Here is a 19,268-nt window from a genome sequence, read left to right on the forward strand (position 1 = left end):
TGTAAATGCTTTAAACACACCACTTTCTTTGTCATTAATCTATATGCAAGTATCTCTTTGCAGTTAATTACAGAAAAATATTACCTCCAGTCATATTCCTTCTAATTTAGTTAGACGCACCTGTACAGTATGTGTAATGTTGAAGTGCTTCATAAATGTGGTTTGTGTCACTGTTATCAAACAGTGACGTCTAGTGGCCACTTGCAATATTAATTTGTTTTTTGGGAAAACGAAAGTAAACTAAGTTTTGTTTTCCAGGTTAAGCTACTACGTGAAGAAGTGAATCGTCATACTGGAAAGGCTGGGACTTTTCATTTCAGTCGGAGTTGTAGTCACTTGGTCTATCGGACGCTCCAGTCACGATGGCTTCTGATAATGATGAGCTATATGAACGTCGCATTGAATGCTTAAGACCGAGACTCCGGCAGATTATAAAGGCAGACGAGGTACTACCACATTTACAGTTAGAATCTGGACGAAAGGAGCAGATCACACAGAAGCTGAAAACGGAAGGTTATGAATCGGCTGCGAATCTGCTTATTGGTGTGGTTGTTGAGAGGCCACATACAGTCGGCTGGTTCAGGGCCTTCGTTGATGCTTTGAGTAATGGAGGCAACGCTCACGCTGCTGACTACTTGCAGTTAAACCTCCCAGACCCTGAAGTGGAGGCGGAGAATGACTACTATGTCCGGTTAATTCAGTTATTTAGTCCCAGGCTGGAGGACATGAAAACAGAAGAAGTGTCGACTCGGTGCTTAGCTCAACGTCTCCTAACTAATGCGGACCAAGAGAAGGTAAGCGAAAATAATAACAATAATAATGAGAATGGGAAATGTCAAATTCGCTGTTAGTTTGAAGTTAGAAAGAATAAAAAAGTATTTTGTTTTGTTTTATTTTATATGCTAGAATTCAAAGCAATCTATAAATGAAATTATGTTTTTATCAAATGTTTCAAATGGAGTTTTTATGTGACCACAAGACGGCAGTATTGAATGCAAATGGAAGTCCACCACCTCTGGTTGATGCGACTTCTCCTCCTACCCTCAGGTTGCAGAAAAGTCACATAAACCCAGTTTATTTTGTTCAAAATCTAGATTTTGGCTGAAAAAACAAACCAAGGAAATATACATGGGGCGAGGGAACTTCTGAGCAGGATCGTGAGATGCCGACCTGGCTGGTTCTCTGAATTTCGGGAAATTCTGCGTGTCACTGAACACAAACACCTTTATGAGCTCATTGGAGGATCACCTGAGTGTAAGAAACCGAGTAAGTGTCTAACCTTCCTCTGCTCCTGGAGAGCACAATTGTTGAAGGAAAGGCGATGAGGCAAAGTCTAGGCACCGATATTTCAGTGGGATTTAGGGAGATTTGGGAGTGTTATGCATCTGAGTAATTACATGGATTGCAATATCCCTAATTCAGTTTCTTGAGTAATTTCCCATTAGCAAATGTTTATTCTACTGAGTAATTTTACTAAAACTGTAATTTGGTTTTCATCTATACAGAGTTTCTGTTTCTGAACTTCATTTTGATATAGTGTAAAGATGGAAACTACATTTAATTATTTTTGGGATTTTCAGAAAATGTAGCAGCAGCAGAGGAGAAACCTGCCGAAAGCTGTCAGAGTGAGGAGCCCATGGAAATCAGCGGCACCGAGGGATCTCAGGATGATGCCACAGGTCTTACAGAATATGTCTCCTCAATGTATAATGCAATTAATTTATATTTTATATACATTTACATATATGTTTCTATAGGTTTTTGCAGGAGCTGTAGAAGTCACCAAATTAATCAACTTACTGTTAAGCTTCAAAGATTGAAGCTTGTCTTGTCTTGCATCACAATTGCAGTTAAACCCAGACTTTTATGTACAGTGTATAAAGAGATATAAGAATTTTTCCTCTGTTGCTTTAAATTGAGATAAAACTCTTTCTGGTTTAATTCAGTAGGATTACCAAAACTATTTCCTTAGACAGTTTACGTACATGCTCTCAGTAGTTGATAGAATGGTCTTTTAAACTAGATTTTCTTTTCCTTCTGGAATAATGGTCTGTTTCTGTCTTTTTACTCCATGTCAGTAAAGAACTTGTTTCGCACTCTTACCAGATTTTCTGTGCATCTTCACAAAGTTTTTTGCTGTTTCTCTAGGCTCAATTCACAGATTTTGCACATTCTTTATACTTCTTGTTACTCTAGTTGACTTTCTTGATGTCATGAAAAGAAGCAACATGTTTTAGATGTTGCTCTAAAATACATCCACGTGTTCCTCCTATAATTCAGAGGTCATAAGCATAGAAAGCCACAACTTTCTATGTTGGGAAATTGATTTTCCCAATTTAAAAATGCATGTAAACTTTTCAGGAATACAGTATGTTCTTTCAGTCATTAGTTCTTCCATTACCTTTTAGGAGAGAAGGTAATGTTTGCTGCCATGAAAGGGCTGTGTGCTTTCATGGCAGCAAACAACCCTGAAAGAACACTTTTTTTCCCACATGGCTCATTTTCATTTATTCAGGAAATTACAATCAAAACATTTCTGTTAGTTATGCTGTACCAACTTATTATGCATTGGATGTTGTGCAAGCTATTAGGTTGTAAGTTATTTTATGTTTAATTCTGTGCATAAATTAGCTGAAATCTGCTGCTTTTCATAAGTGTATTTTGAGTAAATGCTTTTTTTTTTTCTTTTTTTTTCTTACAGATCTGTATTTAAGCGCTGACCTGTCCAAATCCATGAATAATTTACATCTAGGTGGGACTCATTTACCCTCACCCACATTCTTATTGTTATAATTCTAGAAACTCTTGTTAATCCCAGAATGTGTTCAGTGAAACCTAGACCACCAGACCTAAATTAGCACAGGTATTTGTCAGAAAAATGTGTGTTTGATCTCTATTTTGTATTCACCAGGCATAATGATATTAGCTGGAAGATTGTTGTGGAATATTTCAATGCCTTTTGGCGTAGCATGAATAAGTTCCATGTGTGAACTCTGAAGAACCACAGAGAGGTTGCAGAGGACGGAGCGCAGTGGTGCTTTAAATGAAAACCACATGCTGACTCAGTATTAGCAGATTGAAAAGGAATCTGTGGACTGTAGCCTTTAGTTAACTTTCTATGCATGCTTTGTCTTCTTCAGTCTTACAGGAGGGTGGAGTTAAGTTGAGTTGTAGTGTCCTATATCTGTCATCAGCCAAGAGGTGGTGCATACTCTGTACAAAACATCACTCTGACGATCTATTTACATTCTGAAATGCCTGTCTCTGGGTGTAGTAAGTTACAGATATGTTACCCTCATCCCAGGCTTAAATCGAGGATGGGGGAAGTACTCTGCCACCACAACTTGAGTCTTTTCCTTCACTTCAATTACCATATCTTCATATCAACTCTAAATGACATTTTACAATAAGCAGCCAACAGAAAAATATACTTTTTTTATTTGTTGATTTGCGTGAGTTAAAATTTACACCTAATCTTCCAAGAAATTAAACTCTAATCCTGTTAGTTTTCAGAGATTTTCTGCCCTCTGAAATAATTTGACTTCATCTCCTTTTTGGAGTAAAATTTATAAGAGCTGACAGAATACATCCCAAATAATTACAGTGTCTGGAACACATTTCCTGTTGTTGTTGTTCAGGCTCTATTTCTTCATCAGGACACACTTGTGTTGACCCGTAGGAGGCTAATTAAAAACTGCCTGCACCGACAATAAAACACAACTGTTCTGTGCCTTGCAAAAGTATTCATGGTTCTTAAATTTCTTCACATTTTATCAGGCTGCAGCCTCAAACAGTTTATTTTAATGTGCATAGACCAATATAAAGCAGTACCTAATTGTAAAGTGAAATTAAAAAAAAGTATGCATATTTTTTTCTTCTTTTTTTTTAGAACTAAAAATCTGAAAAGTGTGCATTTCTGTCCAACAACGCTTAATCCGTTTTTTTTAACAATTACCTCCCACTCTAATCACAGCTGCAAAATAGCTCATGCTAAGTCAGACTGAGAGGAGAGTGTCTGAGGATCAATTTTCACCACAGATTTCACAATTTTCTAGCCACAGATTCCGTTAGATTGAGCTGTGGACTTTGAATAGACCATTCTAAGACATTAATGTGCTTTGATCAAAACATTTAATTGTAGATCTATTCTTTTGGAGTCTTCCTGGGTTGCCTTGTTGCCACCTAATACTCTGACCAGTTTCCACACAGCTTGATGTTACCATCACTTTGTTTCAAGGTGTGGATAATGGAATGAAGGTGATGTGCAGTTTTAGCTTTTCACAGGACGTAACATGTTGCATGTTGGTCAGAAACATGGTCTTATCCTTTCATATCTTCTATATATTTGCTGCGACTTCTATAAGGCTGGTGGCAAACCTCACATTGGACTTCTTGTAGTTTTTATTCAGAATCAACTTTGTTCTTTGCAAAATGAGTCCATTGCTTTAAGTCACAGGTAGACTCTAATCACTGAGTTTAATGTTTATAATCTCTTTATGAAGCATTTTGTACAATCTTATTGTTGAAAGGCGTTATATTATGAAGGAATTTAAAGATGGCTAAACAAGCTTTCCTTGCTTAGTAGGTGACTTCTGAAGGTAATTTAACTGGAATTTATTCAGGGGTATCAAAAGTAGACTAGTTTGGATTGCCTGCCTTGCCACACTTTAATTTGTTTTATTTATCAGCAAATTAGAATTTTTTCTCCCACTCAGTAATCATTCATTGCTTTGTGTTAGTCTGTCATGCAAAATCTTCATTAAAAACACATCAAGTTTTTTTGTGGTTGTAGTGTAACAAAGCATAAAACAGTGAATACTTTTGCAACCCACTGTGTTTTCTGAGGTTCTGTATTTATAGCTGTGGCATATGTGGAACTCATAACATAAGGTAGGCTCACTCATGAAAATTGTACATAATGCCTCAGCAATGCATCACCCCCAGCTGAGACAGAACAAATGACTCACTCCCTTCCAGCAACTTTAAACCCAGCTAAGGCAGATCATAGGTCTGGTGTTTACGCACAGCTAAGACTGAATAGTGCTACATAAAACCAATCGTGAAAATGATACTCAAGTTACATGTCATGACATGATGGAGTTTGTCTGAATCATTTCAAACAAGTATTAGGTTTTCTTTGCTTGCTGCTGGTTTGTATACCTATTTTTATAGCAAATAGGTATTTCTGTTGTAGTTTGTTGAAATTATATGAATGTATTTTCTCATTCTCTTAATTTGGCAAACTTGAGGCTTTAAAACTAGGTTTGTGTTCTGAATTCACATAAAAAAATTGTTCCATGTATAAAAACAGCTTAAAGAGGACATTCCATAACAATGTGTAATTGTGGCTTGCTGACATACACAGAAGCCCTTTTCAGACTGAGCCTCTCGTCTGCCTTGCAGATATGAGTGGCTGTCCAGCAGCAGAAGCAGCAGGAGCCACCGGAGGAGACCCAGAAGAAATTTCTCTTCGTGATTATCAGATGGAAGTTGCCAGGCCTGCCTTGGAGGGGGAAAACATTATTATTTGCCTCCCAACAGGAAGCGGTAAAACCAGAGTAGCAGTGTACATTACCCAAAAACATCTGGACAGCAGGAAAGCTGAGGGGAAACCAGGGAAGGTGGTTGTCCTGGTGAACAAGGTACTAGGATCTGACTTTGGATCTGAATGAAGCACTGCAGCCAAAGCCCATAAGTCAGACAAACAAAAGAAAACACGCAAGTTACACGCCACAAATTCCATGCCATAAGTTTTATGTATCCCAGTGCACTTTGTTACTATTTGGCCCATATGAGATGCGAACTGAACAAGGAAAATAAATACCATGTGGCAAAAAATATTTTCCTCCCATAAAACTATCTAGTAGCAGACGAAGTAATCTTATGTGACTGAAAGCATTTTCGTTTTTAATCTTCATTCCTGAGCAATAAGTAGGTTAGTTGTACCCACACAGAAAAGTCTGTGTACTCCTTTTGTAAACAGTGTGCAACAAAAGCCCCTGTTTCCACTAATTAGAAGCTCTGCCTTAAACAAAAGGAATAAGGCTCCAAGTAGCTTAGTTGTGGTGGGTGTTAACATTGTGCCCTTCAGATGCTGTAGTGGCAGAAAGTCATTTCTTCCTTTGTAAAAAGAAAATTGTGTTCATGAAATATTTTATTTTGTCTTGTAGATTCCTCTTGTGGAGCAGCATTTCTCCACAGAGTTCTCTTCCCTGAAGCTCAAGTACAAAGTGGAGAGGGTCAGTGGAGACTCTGAGCTCAAAATCTCCTTCGCTAACATTGTAGAAAGAAACGACATCATCATCTGCACAGCCCAGATTCTTGAAAATTACTTGGAGAGGGCTTCCAGTGGAGAGGATGAAGGGGTGAAACTAAGCGGTAGGACTTTGCAGCACTCAATTTCTAAATTCTATGAAGTTTGGTGGGAAAACTACTATAGGATAATCACTTACAAAGAACTCGTGTTAACTTGTGTTATTTTACTAGCCCAATCCAGGGTCAACTCCACAAAAATACATTCCTGGGTGGGTTTAACAGAATGATGTTGGGTTACGGGTTTGACCGAGTTTGACTAGTAGGGTTTTCCTAGCCCTACTAGGACAAATTAGCAAATATTCCACATGAATATTGAGAGAGTGGCTGAGAGCTGTAGGGTACGACCTGGACAGGTCACCAGTCCATCACAGGGCAACACAGAGACAACAACAAAAACAAACATGCACATATTCATTCCCATGGGCAACTTTTAGAGTCACTAATGAACCTAATAATCAAGTTTTTGGACAGTGGCAGGAAACTGCAGTGCTCGGAAACAACCCACGTATGCACAGAGAGAACACGCAAGCCCCGTATAGAAAGACCTCAGACCTAGATTCGAACCTGGGACTTTCATTGTGCAGAGCAACTGTGCCGCCAAATGGACTTCCATGGAGCCCTGGGTAGAAAACAGTTAACATTGACTGTTAACTGTTTACATCTTACCTTCAAAGTCATATTCTATGATAATAGAATACTAAGCTACCGTAGTATTCATATTATCATAGCATTTTCAAAGAACTGATGATTGTTATTGCTTTTACCCCTAAAATCCTAAAATACACTCCATCTGGCTGCACCTTGCTCTGCCACACTGCGGCCTCCGCAGTAAATATGCACCCATCAACGTCAATGACAGCATTTACACTGCGTCTGCACAACTGTTCATACTTCTGCAAAGCCATTACCCAAAATTAGAACAGATTCTCTTTTTACCAGACGCCGGAGCAAGTGTGCACCGTATTTTCTGCACTATAAGGCACACCACATTATAAGGCGCACCTTCAATGAATGGCCTATTTTAAAACGTTTTTCATATATAAGGCGCACCGCATTATAAGGCGCATAGAATAGACGCTACAGTAGAGGCTGGGGTTAGGTTATGCATCCATTAGATGGAACTGCGCTAAAGGGAATGTCAACACAATAGTCAGATAGGTCAGTCAAACTTTATTAATAGATTACAAACCAGCGTTCTGAAAACTCTGTTCATTCCCAAAATAAATAAACAGCTGTTTTATTATTTTCCCCGAGGTAAAGTAAGTGACGTGGTATTTTCGTGACACGGTTTATCTTTTAACAACAGCAAGGTATAACATATAGTGGAGGGGAACTTTTCCTCGATTCAATAAATACGTAAAAAACAGTCTGATACTGTTACGGTAAATCAAACGTTAGTGCAATCACAATATATATCCACTTCCGCACCATTGATTCGTTCATGTTAAATTCTCTCGCTGCTGCTCTATTCCCGTGTTCTACTGCGTGACTGATCGCCTTGAGCTTAAACTCTGCGTCGTAATAGGAGCCATTTTGGGGTCTTTACACAAAACCCAGCGTGCACCACGCGCTTCTTCTTCTACGGGGGAAAATGAAGTCGGAGGCTGCATACCGTAGTTGCGAGACCTGTTGTGGCTCAATATTGGTCCATATATAAGGCGCACCGGATTATAAGGCGCACTCTCGGCTTTTGAGAAAATTGAAGGTTTTTAGGTGCGAATTATAGTGCTGAAAATATGGTAGTTAATCTTCAAAGCCCACACCTTTCCAACAGGAAGCTGCACAAGCGAAACATCCGTATTTTCAAAATAGTTCATCAAGACAAACTATATTTGGTCAAAATATTCCCTGTATTAATAAAAATATGGGTATATTTATAAATAAATATACTAGTTTTTTTTAGCCATAACTGATACATGTCAACATGTATCAGCTATGTCTATGGATACACACAAAATATGTGGATTTAATTCTGAAAAGTGTCTTGCTCAAATTACAGCAGGAGCGCCAGTCAAGGCAGGGAGAGCAATGCAGAGAAAATGTAAATTTTTGAAGTTGAGAACTGCCGCATTTTATGTGACACTATTCATCCTTTTTATTACTGGCTTTGTCACATGATCGCTCGTTTCCCATGCACGCATCTTGCAAAAACCTCTCTGCGGTTTGCAGTGGAGCAAAGCTGAGAAGACATGCAGCAGTGGAATTTGGGGCGCTCCAGAATGGCGGCAGCCTGCCTGCAAAGTGCGGAGCAGAGCAGAGCAGAGCCGGATGCAGTGTCACGTGCTGGAATTGTTAGGCAGACAGAAAGAATTGGACATGTCTGTCGAATTTGTTAATAAAACTATCCCACAAGGTGTCACACAAGACTTAATGAAGTCCAAATGAAGAACTGAGGGCTAAAAATGCAGGTGGAGAAATTGATATCTAGCCCTTTGTGGGCGGGGAGATGGAAAAGCCACACTGACAGAATAAAACGGAAACTTCACATATTGCACAATTCAAAACATGCATTTAAAATTTAAACTGCAAGTCCGTACAGGCACACACCAAAATGTTTTGAACTTAAAAACAAAACTATAATTCTAGAAACTTCTCTTCCTACAAATCCTGGTAGCGAATGATGCACTTTAACTAGTCAAACTTTTACCACGGTCTCTATTAAAAAAACAAAAAAGGGAGCATCCTTTGCAGTAACAAAATAGAAAACTGCTCTATACACATAGTTATGAAAGAAAAACCAAGCAACCTTTGAAGAAATGACTAATGGGAGTTTTAAACTGTTGCCTTCTAATTTTCCATAGTAGACATTTGCAGCAAAAGTCATTTTATATTATTTAATTTCAGAAATGTATTCTTTGCTGCTGCTCATTCAATGTTTGAATTAAGGGCTATAACATGTTGCCACACCGTTCTTGCTAATGCGCAGATGGTTTGGCTACATTTTTTGTTTACTCTGATGTACAGACTAAACAGTAAACGGTCATTTCTTAGAAAAATGCAACTTTTTTTCTTACTAGAAATCAAAACACACCATTAAACTTAATATGGTTGCAACATCTCTAAATTTATGCAAAATCTACCCTGGATTTTACTGACACTGAAATGTTCTGGAATAGATAACCACCAAGGGAACAAGGAGCAGGATTTTCCCCCGACAGGATCTTGTCAAATTCTTCCGACTTTAGTGTTCACTCCTGGCAGTCACCAGTCCAAGGTGGAATAGCCACCTCAGAGGAACATATGCTGTTTGTTGAAACACTTGAAAGCATTTATTTATTTTTTCCCCCTTCCTCCTGGCTCTCAGGCCACATGTCTGTTCAAGCCATCGGTGTGTGGCTGGATCGAATTCACAAGAGAACATCTATCACAGCCCATCAAGCTGCCACTCTGCATTCTCTTCTGGGACAAATTCGAATAACAGTTTAGACTTGAGTAATTGTAATGTACCGTATTTAGATTACATTGAAGTCTGGCTTTGTTTTTGAAGCATGCAGTTCTCTTAACAGATGTTATTGTGTGGTTTAAACTGCTGTCTCAAATTGTCCCTAAAAGCTCTGATTTGTGTGGGACAATTTGTTTTTCTAAAGAACTACCTCAATCTTTCAAGGGACTCTTTTAACTAACAGTGCTTGGTTGAAGAAGATCGTTGTCTTTATATAAGATTTGTGTACTTTCAGTTAGGGAGAAACTATATTAGTTGCAAAAAATCCCTTCTGTTAATTCTTTGTTCTTATTTTTGCATGGCATTTATAATTTACAGTTTCAAGTGAACCTTTGGCATAATTTCACTGTCTTTTGCAGATCTGACACTGATCATAATAGATGAATGTCACCACACTCAGAAAGGAGAAGTCTACAACCACATCATGATGAGGTACTTGAAACAAAAGCACAAGAACAAAAGGCTCATTAAGGAGCAGAAGCAGCCCGTACCGCTTCCTCAGATCCTGGGCCTGACAGCATCACCGGGAGTCGGAGGTGCCAAAACCCTGAATAAAGCTGAAGAGCACATTCTGCGAGTAAATACTCTGTTTAGCATTGTATCTGCAACTGTAATATTGTATGCATTTTTACAACTTATTCTCTTCATCTAAATTTCTTTCACATTTATCTCTGCTTTCTAATTCTAAGCCTTAGTTTCCCACTTCAAGGAAAGCTAAAAAAATATACAGACATTGTATATAGTATTTTGCGTTACATATTAATGCAGATTTCCTTCCCTCTTTTGTAGATTTGTGCAAACTTGGATGTTTCCAAAATTATGACAGGAAGCATTGATAAAAAGGAACTACGAAAATCCATTCTGCCTATTGAACCGAGAAAAGAGGTAGACGTTGTTTAATATTAAATACGACAAGATACGTACATTAAAATACAAATGTGGTGAGGTTCTCCACATTTGGAGAACCTCAAATGTTAACTACAATACTACAAATACAGTTAATGCCCCTTTAGTAAAGGGGCATTAACTGTATTTTTACCTAAACATCATCATCAGGATCCCTTTGGTTGTGTGGTCAAGACAATCATGACTGCCATCCACGAACATGCCCGGCTTTTTCCAACATGTGACCTGGGCTCTCAGAATTACGAACAATGGGCTGTTCAAAAAGAGCGAGAAGGTGAGTGAAAATGTTACACAGACATGTATTATACACATATGTTAAAAATTGACTGATGATGTTGGCGCCAGTATGTTGTGCATCCCTAATACAAATTGATAGAGGTGGCATTTAAAATTTGATATGAAAAATACACAATTTATCCCAAGTCGATGATATTTATTAGCATTATATAGCCTGAATCTTTATGTCTGTGATATTGATCTTACTTTGTTATTTTTTATTTAGTCAAGTATTAAAGCTCCATAAAATTCTCCTTCACTTTTACCTGCAGTGCACCTGTAGTAACCCTTTAACACTAACTCTCTTTTACACTGGACAGTTTGGGTTTAGCATACATAGAGCTATCATGAAATTGCCTCATTGTGTTTTAGCTGCCAAAGATGGAGACCAGACAGTGCGGGTCTGCGCAGAGTACCTCCGACGGTATAATGAAGGTCTGATTTTAAGCAACACCATACGCATGTGTGATGCACTCAGTTTCCTGAACAAGTTCCACGAGGAGCAGATCAAGAAGAAAACATCACAAGATGAACAAAACATAGAAATAACAGAGACAGAGAGATTTTTGTTCAATTTGTTTAAAGGTAAGATCTGTTTTTTTCTTGTTGACATTCAAGAAAAAAAAAAATATATATATATATATATATATATATATGTATATATTAATCAAAACCGTTTATGGTATTACTTACCCATATGTTCATATTTTTGCTGTTAAACTGTACTTTTGTAGTAAACAAAGAGCTATTTTACCATTTAGAAATATTGCTTGGCAAATCAATTTAAGGCTTTAATTCAGATTCAGACTTATTCGTGTCCCAAATGGGACTAAATTTCAGACTAAGACCTCAGAATAATTTACTCTAACCAGACTTAAAGGGGTGTTAGTAGTTTTACCAAGAGACTGCAGTCGTAAAAGTGTCAAGTTTAGTACACTTTTAAGACTTCCTGTCGATGTTGTTGAAAAAAATTCTGCCTTACTTCTTTAACATCTACTCTTTACAGACAAAAAGGAAGAACTGGAAAAGCTTGCAAAGGATCCAACATACGAAAACGACAGCCTCTCAAAACTCAGAACTAAAATTTTGCAAGAGTTCAGCAGCAGACAAGAAGCCAGAGGGATCATTTTCATCAAAACACGTCACAGCGCTATGTCTCTTAGCCAGTGGATTGAAGAAAACCCAAAGTTCGCTGACATTGGAGTAAAACCTTCTTATTTCATTGGAGGAGGAGACCAGAGCGATACTAAACCAATGACAGCTGTAAGTGCATACTTCACAAATTAAACTCTCTTAGGTTGCCAGTTCCCAAGGTCTTCATGTATGTGACCTGCAGTTGTATTCCTCAGGCAGAGCAGAAGGATGTGTTGAAAAGGTTCAAAACCGGTGAACTCAACCTCCTTATTGCTACCACAGTGGCAGAAGAAGGTTTGGACATAAAAGCCTGCAATTTTGTTATCCGATATGGCCATGTGACCAACGAAATTGCTATGATTCAGGTCAGTAAAATGAACAATTGTAATCCCTGATTAAAAATGTGATGGTATGCCTTTTGGTTTTATTCAGTATGACTTTGACTTCATACATAAATAAAGTAGCTGAAGGACATATGCCATAATACACATATCAGCTGAAAAAATAAACATTGAGTAAATATTTAGTGAACACTTAATATGCTGAGTATTTGGGCTGTATGGTATCACAGTTTCTTGTGTTGCCTTGCAGCAAGAAGGGTTTGGGTTCTGGTTTTGTATGTTTTCTTGGTGCATGCATGAGTTTTTAAATAATTGAGTCTTCTTGCCTCAGGGACAGTGTGCAAAACTAAGAGTGTTATTACCGCTACGTGGTAGTGCTTAGGTATTATGTGTTCACTTTAATGGTGTTCAGTATTGAAAAAATATATATATTACAATATTTTTACCCATTTCCCAAATACAATAATTTTACAATATTTTTTTGTATTACCAAATGACAAAAAAGCTTCATTTCAAAAACACTTATTTCCATAAACTTAGATATTGACACAAACATTCAACAAATGATCTGTGATGAATGACTAGTTGATGAAATAAATCTCTATTGATTTTTGACAATCAGACTGACTTAAAAGTAATTTTATGTTCATTTAAAAAGTCGCAGAGAATAATGCATTGATTCACCTAAAATCCACTACAATGAAAACTGATCTGTAGTGACTCAAAAAAGTACTTGCTGCCCATAGCAGGGACATTTCAAGGGCTGTTTCAGGACAGTACTGATAACTAACAGTTTAAATTCCCAGGCATTGCAGCCAAAATGAGTCTTTAAGGAAAACAGGGATTCCTGATTTCATGTCTGTGTTAGTAGGTTTTCCATTCTGCTCAAATCAAATGTTAAATTAATCTCAGCTTGTTCCTGTTTTCCACAAACCTTTTCATGGGTCAGTATTTTCAAGTCTCCTGTTAGTCATCCAGCTGTAAATACTGGCAACAGGAAATAAAAAAAATGTGGGCTGACTGAATATCAGTAGGTGATCGCTGACCATTTGTTCTGTTGCCCTTTGCAGTCTCAAGGCAGAGGAAGAGCTGAGGACAGCACATACACTGTCGTGGATGTAAAGAACTCAGGGGTGGCTGAAAAGGAGTATGTCAACGAGTACCGTGAGAAAATGATGAACAAAGCCATTCAGAAAATCAAAAAATGTGATCAATCAGTTTACAACAAACAAGTATGTTAAACAAGTATTATTAGTTATCTATTTTCTCCTAAGTACATTCTTTTAACCTTTTTTTCCCCCTTTCATTAGATCACAGAGTTTCAGATTCAGGCTATAATGGAGGAAAGAGTGAGACAGGCAAATCAGAAGAAGAAGGCTGTTAAGGATGAGAACCCATCTGCTGTAAAGTTTAGCTGTCGTAACTGTACCAAATACATCTGCAACGGCGAAGACATCAAAATCATTGAAAACATGCACAGAGTCAATGTTACACCACAGTTTAGGTACAAATTATGATATAAACTTTTCAACACTTGCGCATTGCATTGCATGGTTAATTATACTCTCTTTTGTTTTGTGCAGGAACCTTTTCATCCGGAGAGAAAACGTATCTCTTCAGGAGCGACGTTTGGACTATGAGACCAATGGCGTCATAGCTTGCAGTGGCTGTGGTCAGGTAAACACATTGTTTGGTTTTTGGATTTGCATTCTTGCTAATAACTTGAAATAACTTGTCTTGCCAAGATACTCATATCCCTGAATCCTGCTCCTATTTTATCACATTGCAATGGCAAACTAATTTAATTTATTGGGATTTTTGATAGACAAACACAAATTTGTGCACAACTGAAAAATGTGTTGTCTGCTCATTCCCCAACAATTAGATTATGGTCTGATCTATCAGATATGAAAGACATCTATGTAAACTGATGAATTTGAAGAATTTTGTTAGTCCTAACTGACCTAAAGCAGGAAACATTTAGTCTGCAAAAGATGTCCTTTTATAGTGTATTTAAATATCTGCTTTCAGATGCAGTTTTATCCATCTTTCCATCCAGTTTGCTTGTCTTTGCCTAAGAAAGCCCTCCCAGTAGCATGATGCGGCTACCATTATGTTTCACTGTGTGATTAGTGTATTCAAGGTTATGATTGGTGTTAAGTCTTTACCACACATAGTTTGGTACATATAGACCACAAAATTCCGTTATCTTCTGACCACAGCACCTTCTTCCACATGTTTGCAGCATCACCTGCATAGCTTTTGGGAAAATGCAAAAGGGACTTATTAGATATTATTTCAATATTGACTTCCTTCTTTCCAGTCTTTCATAAAGGTCGTATTTGTGGCGAGTATAGCTTATAGTTCTCCTGTCAGAGTATGTTCCTGCATTAGTGGTAGATTTCTGCTGCTACTCTAGCCTCTTTGACTAAACACTTAAAGTCAGGTTCATGTATTCCTTTTTGCCGTCTTCATGTCGTTTGTGTATTTAGGATTGATAAAGTGAGAGGGGTAGAAGTCAGCCTGCCTATGTCATGCCCCTGAATTGCGAAATGATGCAATCATAGCCATCACTTGGGTTGAACTTTATGGAGGAGAGCCGGCTTTACTGGTCGAAAAAGTGATGATGTGTCATTTGAGTAATGAGCCAGCAGTAGGATTTACAAATATAAGCAAGATTCAGAAGTCATTTCTGTATGAGGTGGCTTGTCTGCGGATTTATAGCAGAAATATTTGTGAAAGAGGGCTCTGATTAATTAATTGCTTGCCCAGCTGGTCGGTTCTGGTGGGCAGTCATGTCTTGTTGGGTTTGCAGTTATTCTTTACTCCTACTTTCGGATGATAGATTAAGCTGTTTACCATGAGATGTTTAAAGTTTGGGATGGTTTCAAAATCAAACCCTGTTTTAAACTTGTCCAGGACTTTACTCCTGACCTATGTGCTGTGTTACTTGTTTCCGTGTTCCTGTTTTTCCACTAATATTCCTTATTAAAAACCTGAGAGCTTCACATAATAGCTTTATTAGTATCATTTTAGCTACATTTAGTGATTCTGAGCCATTTTGCTTTTTACTGAGACAGAATTCCCAAAGAAATACATCAAAGTTTGTGACTGTAATGTGACAAAATGTAAAAAAAAAAAATGTTTAAACGGTGTTAATATTTTTGCTAAACACTGAAGAGCTTCATGGCAAATGAAGAACAATAAATGTATTTTTATAAATTACTTATTTTATCTGACAGTCTGGCTGCCATGGAAATCGACTAATCGATTTTGCATTAAAAATCGTCTAATGCATTAAACGGAGAAAATATGCACTAAGATTTGTCTTCTTTTATACTCCACTTCTGTTGTAGACATGGGGTTCAATGATGTGGTATCGTGGGATTGAGCTGCCCTGTCTCCATGTGAAAAACTTTGTGGTGGATATAAATACGAAAAAATACAGCAACTGCACCAGGTGGATCGACCTTCCTGTCAAGTTTCCTGACTTCGACTACATCGAACACGCCAGTCTGATGGCACAGGGCTCGGATGACGAAGACACAGAGTGGCCCTAACAAATCAAAGCACTTATTTCTTCCAGAGGCGGGTGGTTCTCTTCTGATGACATATTTTGTGTACGCATTCATTGCAATACACACAGAATGAGGGATCTCTCCTTTATTTAGATTTAAATGTTTTTACCAAATGCACTTTGTTGTCAGATTTTGCACTTAGCTGGAATAAGGCATCACTTAAATTCAATCTGAATCGATTTGCAAAACGACTCAAAAGTATTTTCTTCAGAAATCATTGCTGTCCCATGAGATGCAAGGCAAGGAGCCATTGATTGTCCCTCAGAGCCCACCTGTCAACTCACATGCACACAAACAGGTGCTGTTGACTCTGTTTAAGTCACCCATCAGTGAGTGATTCACCACTGTTGAGACAGAGCTATTTACAGAGGCAACCTTTGTTAACCTCTGTGTCCACATCCTTTTAGACGACCTAATCGATTGGGCAATTCTGCAAGTTGCACAAATCCCTCAGGATTAATCAAATGAGTATTTTTCCAACAGGAAAGAAAATTTACTCTGTCTAAAATTGCACTGAAAGTTTGTATGTGCACTTCTGATATTTTAAAAATTCTTTTAACAAAGGACACTTTAAGTGTTACATGTAACCTGTAAGATTGGGTTTTCAATCTTTTCAGGTTTATATAATATATTGGTTTAAAATACATTGCAAAATATTTTTTAATTAAGGGTAGAATGACAAAAAACTTGAATGAAAAGCCATCGTGTTGCTTTTATTAATGTATAAGTGCTGGGGTTTTTTCTTTTTCTTTTTACATTTATTGCATAAATATGCATTTACAAATCCAATGTTTAATCAATTAGGATTTTATATTTCTGAGAAAGATCCTAAAACATTTTGTACCTCTAGATCACAGGTGTCAAACTCCAGTCCTCAAGGGCCGGTGTCCTGCAACTTCAGATGTGCCTCTGCTGCACCACACCTGAATAGAATAATGAGATCATTAGCAAGGCTCTGGAGAACTGATCTACACAAGGAGGAGGTAATTAAGCCATTTCATTCCAGTGTTTTGTACCTGTGGCACATCTAAAAACTGCAGGACACCGGCCCTTGAGGACTGGAGTTTGACACCCCTGCTCTAGATTGTTATCAGTCTGAACACTGATAACTGCTGCTCTAAGTTTATTGCTTCATGTGCACAGCATGTGGAGTAGCTCAGATTGTCATCATGCCTAAAAATTGCAAATGGAACTGTTTACTTTGTTCCCTCACACTTGTCAGAAAATCATCTAGTTTCATTTTCACATCATTTTGACTGTTCCAAAGAGCAGTTTTAAAGAGCAGTTTGATGCATGAATTTAGCTAAATAAATTTATACACATATTTAGTGAACTCTCAACATAAATAGAAGTGTATGTACCTTGTTAAAGCAAAATAATGCATTTTTGAAGTTTAAATGTTTTAAGTGCCCAAATCCTTAGAAAATAAGCATCGATATTAAAATGTTTTCAGGTGTTTGGACTGTATGACTGCTAAATGTTTATTCAAATGACTGCTTTAGAAGCAGTGTGTTTGCTGACTAGGAAACTAAATCATCTGTGGTTTTAAATGCATTTCAAATAAAACAGTGTAAACTTTTTCTTCACATTGTCATTATTAAAGTTCTATCCCATTCAGTTCCTTGTAAAAGTATTGATCCATATAACTTTTGCATATTTTGTCATATGTCAAAATGGACAACATGCTGAAGTTGGTTAACAAAATCAACCATTGTTAATGTGATTTGTTGAGTTTTTACATTGACAAAGTATTTTATAAAAGTGAAAGGAAAAATGTAAATTTCTTTCAAATTTTCTCTTACACAAATCTTAAAATGAGCTCTACATTTGTATTCAGTTTGTGTGTTACATTTCTGTGTAAACTTACCTATTCTACAAGGATCTAAGGGTTTTTTTAGAGACCACTAGGGCACAGATAAAGTCTAAGGAACACATCATAGACATGAGGGATAAAGTTTTGATAAGTTCAAACTGTATTTAAGTTTTAAAAACAGTATTTAAAAACAATAATAGTTCTTGAAAATCTCTCAGAGCACTGCATAATCCATCTGATAATAGAGTATGGCACAACTGCAAACCTCCTGAGACATAGCCATCCACCTAAATTAACTAGTCAGACACGGTGAGCATTAGACAAAGATCCAGACATCTGTTGACAGGAGAAGTATTAGTCAAGCACTCCATAAATTTGGCCTTTATGCAAGAATAGCAGGAAGTTTGTTGAAAAAAAGTCTCAGCTAGTTCACCCTGAACACTCAATCCCTATTATTAAGCACAATGGTGGCAGCAACAGGTAAGCTTACCCGATTTATTTTTTGAGCCATTTTTGACTTATGAGCCAAAAATAAGGCAAAGACGACAGGTTTCTCAGCTATGTACGATATAGCTGAGATGTACATCAGCTATGTAAGGTTATTTCCGGGAAACAACAAAGAAATGAAAATTAAAGCCCGAGACTTTCAGAACCAGAGGAAAAAATTGGAGCACTGAGTCTCATTGAATGCCAGTGTGAAAACTGTGTTGGATGCATTTTGTACATGCAAAAGCGGGTGAGTAATAACTTAAATAATACAAACTTGTACAAATATGCCTTCAGGAAAATGCTTAAAGATAAACATTAGCATAAAAAGATGTTTACATGTAAATACCCCAGTTATTGCAGCACATGTTTTCATGCTGCCACAAAGCTACCTGAATTTACACATAAAATGAAGCATAACTACCTTCATTTATTTATCTTTGATTTGACTATCATACAGTGTCATCAAAAGGGATGTTTAAAAGCAGTTACCTCTGAACAGATGAACATGAAGTACTTTCCATTGATCACAGTTCCATTCAACAGGACATGCGGTCGGCTGCAGGCCTTGATCCATTTCTTGTTTTTTCCAGACTACGTTTGGGTTTTGGAAACGTTATACATTGTATTCCTCAATCTACACGCTCTGGGTGACGGCCGTCGGGATTGCATGTTCCATACTGGCAACGTTGAACCAGAATTTCCTAATATTTTCGTTGAAATGTTCATGATCGCAGCGCGTTAGCAATAAGAAACCCCGGTAATGTTGACGGAAGTTCAGTTCCTCCAGGTAAGGGGCGTGTACTTTCGGACAAATTGCGGCCACTGATTGGTCAGTTGCTGACAAACCCGCTAGAATGATTGACAGGTGGGTGACGTCAATTGTGGTTCATTCCTCCTGACAGAATTGGAGTATCTGCATTAAGTTTATCACTCGCACATGCCTTTACAGACTGTAACATCTCCACAGGATTGAG

General features: G+C 37.6%; 1 protein-coding gene across 2 annotated transcripts; it reads left to right on the forward strand.

Annotated features, from left to right (window-relative positions):
• Positions 1-217: 217 nt before the first annotated feature.
• On the forward strand, positions 218-17,574 carry ifih1 (interferon induced with helicase C domain 1). 2 transcript variants are annotated; one of them, XM_032567883.1, is made up of 16 exons: positions 218-794; positions 1,095-1,266; positions 1,581-1,679; positions 2,702-2,752; positions 5,404-5,642; positions 6,171-6,378; positions 10,117-10,334; positions 10,547-10,642; positions 10,814-10,937; positions 11,312-11,524; positions 11,946-12,202; positions 12,289-12,438; positions 13,485-13,646; positions 13,725-13,918; positions 13,998-14,091; positions 15,771-17,574. In XM_032567883.1, exons 1-16 carry the CDS (start codon positions 363-365, stop codon positions 15,972-15,974), a joined length of 2,913 nt encoding a protein of 970 aa, XP_032423774.1. In that variant the 5' UTR covers positions 218-362; the 3' UTR covers positions 15,975-17,574. The 2 variants fall into 2 exon arrangements, with proteins under 2 accessions (XP_032423774.1, XP_032423775.1); XM_032567884.1 differs by lacking the exon at positions 2,702-2,752.
• The last annotated feature ends 1,694 nt before the right edge of the window (positions 17,575-19,268 follow it).

Source organism: Xiphophorus hellerii, chromosome 7 (genome assembly GCF_003331165.1).
Source record: "Xiphophorus hellerii strain 12219 chromosome 7, Xiphophorus_hellerii-4.1, whole genome shotgun sequence".
Taxonomy (NCBI): Eukaryota; Metazoa; Chordata; class Actinopteri; order Cyprinodontiformes; family Poeciliidae; genus Xiphophorus; species Xiphophorus hellerii.